This window comes from Leucoraja erinacea, chromosome 29, assembly GCF_028641065.1.
Source record: "Leucoraja erinacea ecotype New England chromosome 29, Leri_hhj_1, whole genome shotgun sequence".
Taxonomy (NCBI): Eukaryota; Metazoa; Chordata; class Chondrichthyes; order Rajiformes; family Rajidae; genus Leucoraja; species Leucoraja erinaceus.
This window is the reverse complement of record NC_073405.1, coordinates 450,130-465,000: the sequence shown is the minus strand read 5'-3', so window position 1 is coordinate 465,000 and position 14,871 is coordinate 450,130. Positions and strand designations below refer to the sequence as shown.

Here is a 14,871-nt window from a genome sequence, read left to right as displayed (position 1 = left end):
CATTCTCATCATGTCCCCCCTGATTCTACCACTCACCCCCACACTGGGCACAAGTTACAGAGGCTATGTAACCCATCACCTCCCTCACCTAGAGGAAACCCAAACATTCCTGGACAAACGCCACACAGACAACACCTAAGGTCAGTACTGAAGCAGATATCTGAAGCTGAGAGGCAGCAGCTCCACTAAATGCCCCACACTGCTGCCCGAGTCTAACAGCTGCCACTTTGCCCTCCATCTTTCTAAATGAAAAACAAATTGTTATTAATGATGAACAAGTCAAAGTGAAGTCTCATGTCCTCTGGAGTTTGACCACATTCAAACTATCTTTAATCAGACATTGTCAGACTTGATCTTGTACTGAATGTTATTCCCTTTATCCTGTAAATGTGCACTGTGGAGCTGGCTTATAATCATGTCTAGTCTATAAACTGACTGGGTAACACACAGAACAAAATATTGTTATTGCTCCTCGGTCCACGTGACAACAAGAAACAAAACGAAACATTTCAAGTGCTGTTACACCTGAGGGATCTGCTCAGTCTTCTTCCTGTCCAATCCAAAGACGTACAGGTTTATAGGTTAATTGGCTTGGTAAATGTAAACATTGTCCCTAGTGAGTGTAGGATAGTGTTAGTATGGTGGCATGGCTGGTCATCGCAGACCCGGTGGGCTGAAGAACCTGTTTCCGCGCTGTATCTCTAAACTAAACTAAACCCAATGCCAAGTCTCCACCTCATGCCAGTCACGGTGCCCAATGAGTAGTGGCCTTTGCTGCACTGACGGAATTAGGCCATTCGGCCCATCGAGTCTACTCTGCCATTCAATCATGGCTGATCTATCTCCCCCCCCCGAACCCCATTCTCCTGCCTGCTCCCCACAACCCCTGACACCCATACTAATCAAGGATTCCTGACAAAATCAGCATGACATCAGGCATTTAGCCCCCACGGTGAGACTGTGGGTCAGTGGCGGCTGTCTGTTGCCTCCCAAATCGACACAGAGTGCTGGAGTAACTCAGCGGGTCAGGCAGCATCTGTGGAGAAAATGGATAGGTGACGTTTCAGATTGAGCCTGAAGAAGGGTCTCGACCTGAATTGTCACCCATTCCTTCTCTCCAGAGATGTTGCCTGTCCCGCTGAGTTACTCCAGCATTTTGTGTCTGTCTTTGGCTGGGGATTTTGGTTGCATGGACAGCATTCTACAAGTGTGCAAACCTGTGAATGAAGTGGCTTTGTACATTGACCTTTCTCCAATGTCTGGAAATGGCCACGGGAGCTGGTGGTTTATATAAAGGTCAGTGGTCGAATCAGGATGATTGGCTGCTGAATATTCATCATGAGACACATCTTCAAACATTGACGGTGGCTTCTGTCGAGTGGTGAACAAAACTGAGGCGGGCAGTTCCTCATTGACAGTGGCCACCTGGTCTACTGGAGCCCGGTCACTCACGGGTGAATTGTTTTTCCAAGAGAGGTGGTCCATTCATCAGCAAACCTGCTGTAGACATATTGTACCATCAGCTCCTGGTATAATAGATGAACCATGCAAGTACCCAAGATCTAACGTTATATGTTAACATCAGCAATGTGGGTTGTGGGCCAGTGTTATTCAACAGTAAGTGGACAGTCAGAACCATTTTGCCAGTGTGGATATGTCCAACAATAGAGGGCATCGCCATAGGTTGAGAGAGGGGGGCAAAGTTTAATGGAGATGAGTGAGGCAATTTATTTTACACAGAGGGTGGTGAAGGCAGATACCACAGTGGAGTACAAGAGGCTTTTAAACAGGCATGTGGAAGTGCAGGGAATGGAAGGATACGGATCACGTTCAGGCTGATGAGACATGTTTAACTTGGCATCATGTTCAGCACAGACATTGTGGGCTGAAGGGCCTGTGAAATGTTCTAGGAGTGAGCAATCATAGTAGATGATTGAATTGGTGTTTATAATGTGAGAGTAGACAGAGTACAAATATATTAGTGAGATATGAAGAAGCTAAGGTCATCATTTATTCAGTACAAACTCTTAGAGGAAATTGGTCAGATTACAGAGAGAACTTCCATTGATAAAGTTGCCCTATATCCTCAGGACAACTAAAGCACAATTCACAACAGAATTAATTTGCAGACAAGCGTGGAATCTAATTTGTACAGATCAGTGAGAAATGTTCAGATGAAAGAGCCATTTAGCCTGGTGGCATTGTCAAAACATAGACACATAGAAAATAGGTACAGGAATAGGCTATTCGGCCCTTCGAGCCTGCACCACCATTCAATATGATCATGGCTGATCATTAGATTTAGATTAGATCCTTTATTTGTCATTCACACCTTTCGGTCTGAACGAAATGTCGTTGCCTGCAGTCATACATGTAATAATAAACAACAAAACACACAATAAACACAAATTAACATCCACCGCAGTGAGTTCACCAGGCACCTCTTCACTCTGATGGAGGCAAAAGTCTTAAAGTTACTGTCTCTTCCCTCCTCATTCTCCCTCTGCGCTGAGGCGATATTTTGTTACCCCACCGGGCGATGGTCAGTCCCGCGGCTCAACCGAGCTCCACGTACGGGCCGGTTCAAGCTCCGCGGCCCGGGGCGGTCGAAGTTGCCGCCTCCAGTTCAGCGGACGCAGCTGTTGCCGCGGGAGCTCCGTAAAACAGGCACCAACCTGTGACCTGCGAGCTCCCGATGATGTCGTCATCCAGAATCAGTAGCTCGTTCCTGCGTTTTTCCCCATATCCCTTGATTCCGTTAGCCCTTAGAGCTAAATCTTACTCTCTCTTGAAAACATCCAGTGAATTGGCCGCCACTGCCTTCTGTGGCAGAGAATTCCACAGATTCACAACTCTCTGGGTGAAGTTGTTTTTCCTCATCTCAGTCCTAAATGGCCGACCCCTTATTCTTAAACTGTGGCCCCTGGTTCTGGACCCCCCCAACATCGGGAACATTTTTCCTGTATCTAGCGTGTCCAATCGCGTATGGGCCGGGGCACCGGGTGGAATGACCACTGTCCTCCCATTAGCAGCACGGGACGTGTATGTTCACTTGAGCCAACTGATAGTTTAATGCTTTATCCAAATAAACCTGCACCGACAGTCGCGTAATGAAGTGTGTAGATTTGGTGTGAGGTCACAGCTTAAGGCTTGAACCTGCAGGAGCTTGACTCCAGGATGAGAATGCAGGCAATGTCAATGTTCACGTGACCGTTGTGTACAACAGCAAGGGTCAACAAAGGCAGTGACTGGAGAGGACGGTGTTGATGGAAAAATGGAGGTTAAACTGAAAACTAAGCCCATTGTCCCATGACCAGTTGTGGAGGTGAGAGGTCACATCGCTGGTGTGAACAAGACCATGAGACTGGTCATGCAAAAGCAATGCAGATCCATGCTGGTGTGAGTGTGAATATTGGTGTGAGTGTTGGTGTGAGTGTGAATATTGGTGTGAGTACTGGTGTGAGTGTGAATATTGGTGTGAGTACTGGTGTGAGTGTGAATATTGGTGTGAGTGTGAACATTGGTGTGAGTGTGAGCGTGTGTGTTGGCGTGAGTCTGAATATTGGTGTGAGTGCTGGTGTGAGTGTGAGTGCTGGTGTGTGTGGATATTGGTGTGAGTGTTGGTGTGAGTGTGAATATTGGTGTGAGTGTTAGTGTTGGTGTGAGTGTGAATATTGGTGTGAGTGTTAGTGTTGGTGTGTGTGGATATTGGTGTGAGTGTGAGTGTTGGCGTGAGTGTGAATATTGGTGTGAGTGAGCGTGTGTGAGTGTGAATATTGGTTTGAGTGTGAGTGTTGGTGTGAGTGTGAATATTGGTGTGAGTGTGAGCATGTGTGAGTGTGAGTACTGGTGTGAGTGGTGTGAGTGTGTGTGCTGGTGTGAGTGTGAGTGAGTGTGAGTGCTGGTGTGAGCAATATCTTGGACACGATATCCAGCGCAGCTGAATCTGCCAAAGTCATTTGTTTAAAAAAGAACTGCAGATGCTGGAAAAATCGAAGGTAGACAAAAATGCTGGAGAAACTCAGCGGGTGAGGCAGCGTCTATGGAGAGAAGGGTCTCGACCCGAGACGTCGCCTATTCCTTCTCTTCATAGATGTTGCCTCACCTGCTGAGTTTCTCCAGCATTTTTGATTACCTGCCAAAAATCATTTAGTCGTCTAATTGAACTGTCTATTGGAGACTCCTCGATGCAAACCTGGTGTTAAATGGAATGCTATGCTGGCTGGAAATTAATGCCCAGAACTCTCTGTGGAGTTCAAGTCCGTAGTTTAATATAAAGAGATCAGTCAATATTGCTTAGCTGACTCAGTAAGGTTGTTAAACAGTTGTATGGTTTGATGTTTGCTTCATTCTGGGGGTATATTAGCTGGAAAACCAGCGGCTACTAAGAACCGACCTGACCTCACTAAGTGGCCATGGTTTCATGAGGCCAACGTACAAATCATTGGGTAAAGGAGGAACTGCCTTTGTTTCCTATGTGCACCTTGCTCAGGGAACGGGCTGGCTAGCAGGAGCTGCCATGACCACCACGTGCAGCTTCAGACCGGCAGCAATGTAGGGCTCAGATACAAAGGAGGGGGTTTGGAGAACACACAACTACTCTCATACCTTGTGCTCCTGCACCACCATGGGGGTGTGACCAGTGCCTACATCCCCATTGGCAGTGGTATCAGCAAAGGTGTGCCACTGCTACAGTAGGATGTGTAACAGGGTCATTGTGAGCTACCACATTGTTAGACCCTTCCTCTGAACCACAGACTTTAGCTCAGCTGGAGTACACAGCAGATACTTAATGTGTTGCTGCCACTAATACTACAGCTGAATATCGAGGAGATTACAACCAGTGATGGATATCATAGCTCTCACTTAGTTGGGGAATGTGTACAGGAGGTTTTGCAACAGCTCTGATCTATCTGATGTATCCATTCTTTCAGAAATCAGGGAATATGGGGAGAAAGCAGGAACGGGGAACTGATTTTGGATGATCAGCCATGATCATATTGAATGACGGTGCTGGCTCAAAGGGCCGAATGGCCTACTCCTGTGCTATTTCCTATGTAATAGGAAATCCAAGCTCGATCCTGGAGTTTCATCCACGGGTTTATGGAGGAATTGCAGCCAATGCTGTTTCAATATAGTCAAAGTCAACAAAATGCTGCAATCTTACTAAATATGTCAGAATTCAAACTGGGCTTAAGTTGTGATGAATTAATGGAACCCACCTGGGCTTTAATAACAGTAAGGCTGTGGGGGTTCTAATGTGATATCTACTTTGCCAACAAAACAGATATAAAGAAACAGGTAGCACCTGTCACCCCAGGACACATTTCTTAAAGAGTCCAAATTAAAAGTTGCATTTATTTATGCTGTATCTAAACATTCAGCACCAGAGATGAAGCAGATGTATGTGCACATTGAAAAGGGTCTAATGTCAAAAACGTGGAGATGGAGGGTAGGGGCCTTAGATTGGGCCTGAGTTAGGGATGAGCAATGTTGGGGAGAAGAACTGGTTCTTCATTCGAGATCAGAACATGGACTGTCCGACCTGCGAGCTCCCAATGAGAACAGGGTGTGATCTTTATTCTGCTTCGAGTCGTGCTGCACTCCACCTGGGATGATGGACGAGACACTTGGTAATCAATATCGATTGGAAACTGAACTGATATTGATGAAGCTCATTTCACACAAAAACCATGCAATAGCCAATGTGAACATTGAGGCCATCTACCTGAACTTCTCAACCTACATAATTGTTCAAAACTGAGGGACCAGAATACGCTGAGCTGGAATCTGGACAATAGACAATAGGTGCAGGGGGAGGCCATTCGGCCCTTCGAGCCAGCACCGCCATTCAATGTGATCATGGCTGATCATCCCCAATCAGTACCCCGTTCCTGCCTTCTCCCCATATCCCCTGACTCTGCTATCTTTAAGAGCTCTATCTAACTCTCTCTTGAAAGTATCCAGAGAATCGGCCTCCACCGCCTTCTGAGGCAGGGAATTCCACAGATTCACAACACTCTGGGTGAAAATGTTTTTCCTTATCTCCGCTCTAAATGGCCGACCCCTTATTCTTAAACTGTGGCCCCTACGCAACCGAAATCCACCCCTATCTGAGAAACAGCGGACTTACATATTCCTGGAACAGCAGTCCATGAAAAAGCAGAATGTTCTGGGGAGCAGTAGAGAAAATGCATGTGTTGGGACCAATGAAGAAGATACGATACAATGCGATAGAACTTTATTCATCCCAGGAGGGAAATTGATCGATGTTCAGTTCAATTGGCCCTTGACCAGAATCCTAGTAACTATTTCAGAGCGATGATGATACTGGAGTGACCAGTAGCAATGTACTGAGGTTGTGATGACCAACAGTTTGGGGCAATTCAGCGCTGTGTGGTGGTAGGTTTCACACTCTTGCTAATGCAGCAGCAGTAATCAAGATGTAAATATTGTATTAGTTGCTGGGCCAGTTACTAAGGTTCTTGTTTCATTCACAGGGATCACCTTTACAGTGTGGATCTGGATGCACCAGCGACAGACGAGATGGTTTATAATACAGTAAGTGCAGAATCAACTTAATGAACAGCTCTGTACTGGATAATGTACACAGGTCCAATGGAACAAAAACCTTTGCTACCATGTGGGTAATCTATAGGATGATCTGCATCCCACCATCTGTGGTGGCCATGTTTGGTCTTGTGTTGTCGAGCCATGGATTAAAGCTACATATTCCCCTTGTTGCCGTAGTTACAGTACCAACAGTATCTTTTCCACACATCACCATTGCCTCTCATTTATATCACAAAATACTAAGGATTCAGTTCAAACATCACAGCTACATAACTGACAGCCATAGAATGATACAGCGTAGAAACAGGCCCTTAGGTCCAACTTGCCCACATTAACCAACATGCCCCAGCTAGACAAGTCCACCTGCCTGCGTTTGGCCCATATCGCTCCAAACCTGTCCTATCCCTGTACCTGTCCAACTGTTTCTTATACGTTGGGATAGTCCCCGCCTCAACTACCTCCTCTGGCAGCTTGTTCCATACACCCACCACCCTTTGTGTGAAAAAGATACCCCTCAGGTTCCTATAAAATCTCTCCCCCTTCACCTTAAACCTATGTCCTCTGGTCCTCGATTCCCCTACTCTGGGCAAGAGACTCTGTGTGTCTACCCGATCTATTCCTCTGATGATCAGCTGGAGCTGTGATGTTTGGATGACCAGTGTTGGTTCTGTCGTTCCCCTTGCCCCTGGGTTCAAGGTTCACTCTCCAGACCTGGGGGATTGTTCACCATTGCCCAAATAACAAAACCTCCTGGCTCTCACAAGCCAGCGGTATGAACATTACATTCTCCTGTGTGTGGTAACTAGGCTACAAACAACTCGTCTCCCCTCTGTACCCCCCCTGGGATCCTCATGCCCCAGCTGGAACCACGCCCATACCCCATCTCCCCATCCTCCCATGTCTGCCATGCATATTCCCTCATCCAGCTTCACAATGCACACCCCATATAGCCTTGTCTCACACATATTTACTTTCATCTATGAACTTTGACCAAATATCTGTCTACCAACCGCCCCCCCCCTCCCCCACCCACCACTCACCTGTATCCACCTATCACTTGCCAGGCTTTATCCTGTCCTCACCTCTCTTCCAGATTCCATTCCCCCACCCCCACCATCAGGGTGAAGAAGGTCATCCATGTTCTCCACAGATGCTGCCTGACCCGCTGAGTTACTCCAGCACTCTGTGAAACGTCACCTAACCATGTTCTCCACAGATGCTGCCTGAGCCGCTGAGTTATGGTGCAGAAGCATCTATGGAGCGAAGGAAATAGGCAACGTTTCGGGCCGAAACCCTTCTGGAAATAGGCAACGTTTCGGGCCGAAACCCGGAAGGGTTTCGACCCGAAACGTTGCCTATTTCCTTAGCTCCATAGATGCTGCCTGACCCGCTGAGTTACTCCAGCAGTTACTCTGTGAAACGTCACCTATCCATGTTCTCCACAGATGCTGCCTGACCCGCTGAGTTACTCCAGCACTCTGTCTATCTTCATTCTAAATACAATTTGACACCAGAGTGAAAATCAGAATGTGTAATTTGCATACAATCCTCACTATGGAAAACCCATCAGTACTAACTGAAAGAGAAGTCAACGTCCACTTTTAGTCCAGAGATAGCATGTACCCAGCAAGCCCATCTCTGTCTGTCAAAATAACAAAAATAAATTGAAGAAATAATCTGTGGGATGAATGAATGGCTCTGGAGTTTGGTTTTGAGCCTGGCTTTTGCTGAGTAACTGGAACGCCAATGTTCGTGCGAGCTGCCAGATCCCTCCACATCTTGCTTCATCTTTTTATGCCTCACACCCTCAGCATGGAGCAAAAGGCAAAAGGACAAAAGTTGTTTTAAAGCATCGATTCTTGACAGAAACAAATCTCTGTCACCTGCAGCTCCTGCAGTGACTGCATTACAACCACAGACAGCGTGCCAAATGGATATTGTGACCTTTAGCTTTTATGCAGCATGATATCTGTTGTTGACAATGGCAACTAAATGGTCTATCTGAGGCAAGGAAGGACTTGATGGAGCTTCTGGCTGCATTTTGTTGTATCGTTATACACTTGCACACTTCCCTTGGTTATTCTACATATACTGTATGTAGCAGTGTAGCATAGATACAACACACAACATCTAGTTCATGTTTATTTTGGGCTCTGGGCTCCATTTCATTAGAAGCCAACTACTTGAGTTAAAGCCTTTGGGAGAAGAGACGAGTTTTGGTGTAACGTTTGTGGGTCACAGAAAGGGGAAAGAGCTAAAGAGTTTATTAACGAGATCTTCAGTGAGAAAGAATTCTCAGATGGAATGAGTCTTGGTGGTATATGACTATAATACGCAGCAGAAGGTGTTTGGAGTGACGTAGAAAGAATGAATGTCAGAGACAACAAAGTGGACGAGGGAATGAAGGACAAGATGTTTGGAGGCTGAGCAGGTATAGTCTACCCCACGAAGCAAGCGGCTTGGGGTGTAATCAGGTGGCATCGGATTCAGGATCAGTCGGCTCAGTGGAGGGTCAAAGATGTTCAGTCCCCATGTTCCAACCACTTTAGAAAAGGACAATTATCAAGGTTTGTAGGAAGGAACCGCAGATGCTGGTTTAAACCGAAGACAGACACAGAATGTTGGAGCAACTCAGCGGGACAGGCAGCATCTGTGGAGAGAAGGAATGGGTGATGTTTCAGGTCCAGAAAATTCTTCTGAGGAAGGGTCTCGACCCGAAACGTCACCTGTTCCATCTCTCCAGAGATGCTGCCTGTCCCGCTGAGTTACTCCAGCATTCTGTGTCTGTCTGTGCCTCATTCATCATGTTCTCTCGGTTAATAGATCACACAGCATCATTAGGGTCCATCTGAGGAAGTCAACAGAAATTCCCTTTCATGTACCAGGAGGGATGTACCACCCAATGTAGGCACCACCCCTTTTGGAATGAATAGGAAGTTGATGTAAATTGGAAAGTGGAGTCCATGTGACACAAAGATCCAGTTTTAATTGCCTGGGGCTTGGATATCAATGGGAATTACAAATTCTATAGTCTTGAAACTCTTTGGAAAGATTAGGAGGCTGATAATGTAACTAGTGTTCATGACTCCACGGGGAGGGAGTTAGGAATGCGTTAAAGGTAAATGCCTTTGACGTTTAAGACCAATGCAGGGAGCATCGCTCACTGATTCCAACACGAGAGGCAGCTGGAGACGGAAGCAAAGTCACTGCACAAGAAACTTGATGCAGGAGTGAAAGGAACTGACCCAAACAACAAGAGCGTGGAGACTGAAAATTAAAGGAATAAGGTTATTGGGAAAAGACAATTCTATCGACCACCTTTTAATTTTGTCGTGCTTTGCTGCCGTTCATTTGAAATCTCTTGGAACTCTGACTTCTGAAGCAGTAGCTCTAAACACAATACGAGATCATGTATTTCACACTCGGTTCAAATCAACTGTAAGAACAAAAAACAAATGAGCATGGGATTAGTTTAATGTGGGAGCTAAATGCAGGAATGCCAGGGATGGGGGGCACTGAAGCTCACAGCGATCCTTTGAAGTACGAGAATGCAAAGTGTGAATGGTGGTGATTGCTTTTGCAGGATTAACCCTCTGAGCCCTTATCTACTGTCACCTTGCAATAGTTCAGAACAGTTTGAAATTTGGTGGAATTTGGAAGACAAGGTGAGAAAATGTTATTGTCAGAATAAATCTTCAGCTTTCCATATTTCACTCCACAGGCTGCAGACAATAGACAATTGTCCCTGTGTATATAGAGAGGCAGCTCAGAGCCTGTGTCTGATACGCAATTTTAAATCTCATGAAGTAATTTAATACATTGCCGGAACAGGCAGATCACCTATTAACTGGAAATCAAAAATATATTTTGCTGCGTTATTGAGTGCACTTGTGGTAATTTTTAGAAATGGCATTTGGTTGGGATTTGAATATAAATGGTCAGAATTCATGGCCGTCTGAAGGGGGGGGGGGGGGGGGGGGGGGGGGGGGGGATGGGGATGGGTGCGATCACACCCCCATTTTTTTCCAGAGTAAAAATAATCCGGAGGAAAAAAATTAAAAATTGGGGCGCAATATTTTTTAATTCTGCACCAGAACAGAGGGAGCCTTGCGTTTGGGCTCCTCAACACTCTTGCAGCCCTACAGCCACTGGATGAATCCTGGCATTGCACTCGATGACCGAGAGGGCAGAGGCTTGTTCTTCCCCCGGAGCGGCCTGTTGCCGCTATCACTGCTCAATCTCCGAGTCCGGGCAGCTCACGCTGCGAAACTTGAGGGGCTTCCGAAGGCAGCGTCGACAACAAACTTCTCCCTGGTCAGGTTCTCCATCACCTCGGGCTTGAGTCCGCAGTGCTCGAAGAAACTGTCCAAACCCGAGCAGGCTCGTGAGAAGCGGCAGCTGAGGTCGGAATGTGATCGCTGCAATCCGCCTTCACCAACCCGCCGCTTGAGCGGCTCCTTGGGGCGCCCTGTCTCGTCTTGGGGCGCTGTCGGCATGGTTACTTGTACATACTGGGATGCTGCTGGCCTGGGGGACTGGGAGAGGGGGATGGGAGAGGGGGGAGAGGAGGGGGAGAGGGGGGGGGGGAGGGGGAGGGGGGTGGGAGAGGGGGGGGGAGGGGGGGGGGGGAGGAGGGGGGGAAGAGGGGAGGGGAGAGGAGGAACAGCGGGCAGCGGTTGTCAACCAGTGGAGGAGGGAAGGCTGGGGGGTGTGTTGTCACTCGCAGGGGGCGATGACACTCGCAGTACGAGCAAGATGGCGCAGACTTCAAAGTTTGTCAGATTTTTGAAGATTTTTATGAATAATTCGAGAAATAAAGCACGACATTTTCAGGTCAGTCGATGTCGGACTCCAGGGGAAAAATCTCTACCAGAATATGTAAAAAATTTACCGTTCATGCGTAGTTTTTTCGAGAAGATGTGAAAACACACAAACACATAAATAAATACACACACACATCCAAGATCAGAGTTTTATAGTTATAAGGATATGATTGAATCAAAGTCAAGAATTATAAATTCACCTTTCAAAAATGGTTTCACAATTCAGTAGTACTGATTTTCAGTATTCCATACTGATATTTGAGAATACATGAGGTTGCATGCAAAATACTGATTTTCAAAAATCCAGTTTCTGTGTAATACATTCTATTGCATTTATGTGACAAATACCAATTTCCTCAACAAAATACGGAAATGCTCGGGGAAACTCGGCAGCTCTGCAATTATTCACAATCACATTGTCTTTGAGAATTCAAAATGTGATTTGTGATCTTGTTTATGTCATCATGGAACTAGAATTTGTTATAATAGTATGACAGCGATCATAGTAATATAAATGCACCATTTAGTTTGACTTCAAGTTTCATGATGGAAATTGAAGTCAAACTAAATGTTGTAGTCACATCACTATTCCATGTTGAAATTGATGTGATGTGAAGTTGTTAGGTCAGGAGGACCATTAATGGTGCACTGCACACACTAACACAGTCTCACAGTAACAGGCAATCAAATCAACAGAAAACATTTTCTAAAAAAGGGTTCTATTTACTGCAAAAACTTACAGTATTTTATATGCAGTTTTTGCATGCTACTTTATAACATTTTACATAACATGTTACAACAGTACAACTTGATTATTAAAACAAGGACAACTTCAATTCTTGATTTTTTTTTAAATGTATACAACAATGACCGCAATCATCCCATTGTACCCACTCATTGCTCTTGACTCAACCAAAATTATTTTTGAAATATTGGTCATAAATTTGGTGCAAAAATGCTCCAAAATAAGTCTCAGAATGCACCAGAGAGCATCTGAAACCCCAGAGCTTCCAGGGTGCCTTAAGCGAGCCCTGGTTCCTGTCCGCGAAGGATTTTGAGCTTCGTGCTTGTGCTGTACGCTGTGCGCACTTATTTGACATAAAATTCTAGTAATCCTGTCATGCCAACCCCCCCACATTTTGAAAAGCTTCGTACAGGCCTGGAATTAGTGGGCAATGTCACAAAGCTACTGTTAAATGCTGTTGATGGGATTGTGAGAAAGACCAGTCGCAGCCTGCGGAGGCATTGTCTTTAATTAACTCGCGCTGCCTGACTTCAGCGCTGAATACAATCGGTATTCTTGCTAAAATGATAAAGCTTTATAGCAGTATGTCCTCCCATAGCAACTGTTTTATTTCCAGGTGTGGTTCCATGGTAACAGTCTAGTGATGACAACATAGTCTGCTGTCATTACTAATAGCACAACTGTCACAGAAATGGGTACTCACATTAACATGAGCTTCAAACAATATTCCCCAATGCTGTCACACTGCAATGTAAATGCTGCCACAGCCGACAGTGGAGCATGGCACAGGGAAGTATTAAAAACACCATCAAATAGAACGCTTTGCTGGAGAAAGGGTGCTCCGGGAAGATTTATCTCACTTGACTTTGAAGGATTACTATAGTTTAGCACATGCATCTGTCTTTTTGCTTCTTTTTCCCCTCATTAAGCTAAGTGTATGAGCACCGAGATGAGACTACATCTCCACGCAGATCACTATTACTTCTGTAACATGAACTGTATTCAGGACTGTTAGTTCCACTTCACCTAGTACTGTGTATTCCACTCAAACCGCACACAGGGCTCTTTACAATAATCCGATGGATATTGCTGCAGCTGAGAGTTTGAATGTGTCCCATCATTAATTAGACTTCACTCCGCACCATTCAGCACAAAACCTTCGCTAAAAGCTCAAACAGATAATAGTGCAGTGGGAGGGGACAGACCAGGGATATTAGTAACCAGCATAATGTGTGGAGGAACTGCAGATGCTGGCTTACATCAAAGATAGGCACAAAGTGCTGGAGTAACTCAGAGGGACAGGCAGCATCTCTGCTCCCATTCTTTTTCTCCAGAGATGCTGCCTGACCCGCTGAATTACTCCAGCACTCTGTGAAACGTCACCTATCCATGTTCTCCACAGATGCTGCCTGACCCACTGAGTTACTCCAGCACTCTGTGAAATATCACCTATCCATGTTCTCCACAGATGCTGCCTGACCCACTGAGATTAATCAATCTGAATGACTCTGTGAGAAGTGATGAAGTCATATAGCTCAAAAACAGATCCATTGATCTGCCCCTCCCATGCCAGCCATCAATGCCCCATCTATACGATTCTACTTTACCATTTAGAGAGTATCAATCTGAATACAAGGAAAGTGATGAAGTTAAGCTCAAAACTGCAGTCTGCCCCTCTACCTCATCGATATACAAGGACCATTTAGACCTTTCAGAATGGAGAATTTTAGGAGAAGTGTCTACCTTTTTTTTATTTTATTTTTTTAATTTTTCACACAGAGAGTGGTGAATCTCTGGAACTCTCTGCCACAGACGGTAGTAGAGGCAAGTAATAATATATTTATAATAATAATTAATGTGGCCCTTGTTTATAAAGGGATCAGGGGGTATGGAGACAACGGGATCTGAGTTGAATGATCAGCCACAATCATATTGCTGTAGTGCAGGCATGGGAATGGCCTACAAAAAGTTCTATTTTCAAACTACTCAAATACCCCTAACCTTTTGAAGACGACAGGTACTAGTAAAAACTGGTGAATCTGTAAAAATTAAAAGACATTAAAAGCACTAAGTATTTTTAAATGGATATTGACAGATTCTTGATTGGTACGGGTGTCAGGTGTTATGGGGAGAAGGCAGGAGAATGGGATTGAGAGGGAAAGATAAATCAGCCATGATTGAATGGTGGAGTAGACTCGATGGGCTGAATGGCCTAATTCTGCTCCTATGACATAAACTTATAAAGTAGAGGATGTAATAAGAATAAATAAGAACAGATGATTTCATGTCAATCAGGTGTGGGGACAAATGTTTGATAAAAAGTCATGGAAGCAGAAATTAAAGATTAAAGCTGGAAAAAAAGTAATTATTGGCTGAAAGCTGTACATGGAGTGATGATAGTTGGTGCCAAGGGAGTTGATTGGCAGCAGTTAACTGGTTAAGTCACTAAGAGGCCACTTCAGCTTGCTATGCCTTCCTTTGTAGTAAACAACAGTCTCACATTTTACACATGAAGCTATGCGACTGACACTGTCTCTGAGTGACACAACTGCAACGACAGCTCTTGAATATTTGGATTGAAGTGCCAATCCACAAGCTTCATTAATGCCCTGCTGTGATCACAGTTTTGTGAATGTGTCTCCAAGTTACAATCCATCAATGTGCCACCTTTATTGAGGCAGTGTCAAGTATTTTGATGCCACATAGATTTCCTGATATATTTCAGACTCT

The 14,871-nt window shown here is 45.2% G+C and overlaps 1 protein-coding gene across 3 annotated transcripts in view; it reads left to right on the top strand.

The window, feature by feature from the left end:
- LOC129710954 (semaphorin-6B-like) overlaps nucleotides 1–14,871 on the top strand; it is a 334,781-nt gene that overhangs the window by 173,292 nt on the left and 146,618 nt on the right. For all 3 annotated transcript variants that reach the window (XM_055658270.1, XM_055658271.1, XM_055658272.1), the window contains one exon: nucleotides 6,501–6,561. In XM_055658270.1, coding sequence (XP_055514245.1) covers nucleotides 6,501–6,561 — 61 coding nt within the window. The remainder of the gene's footprint in view (nucleotides 1–6,500; nucleotides 6,562–14,871) is intronic.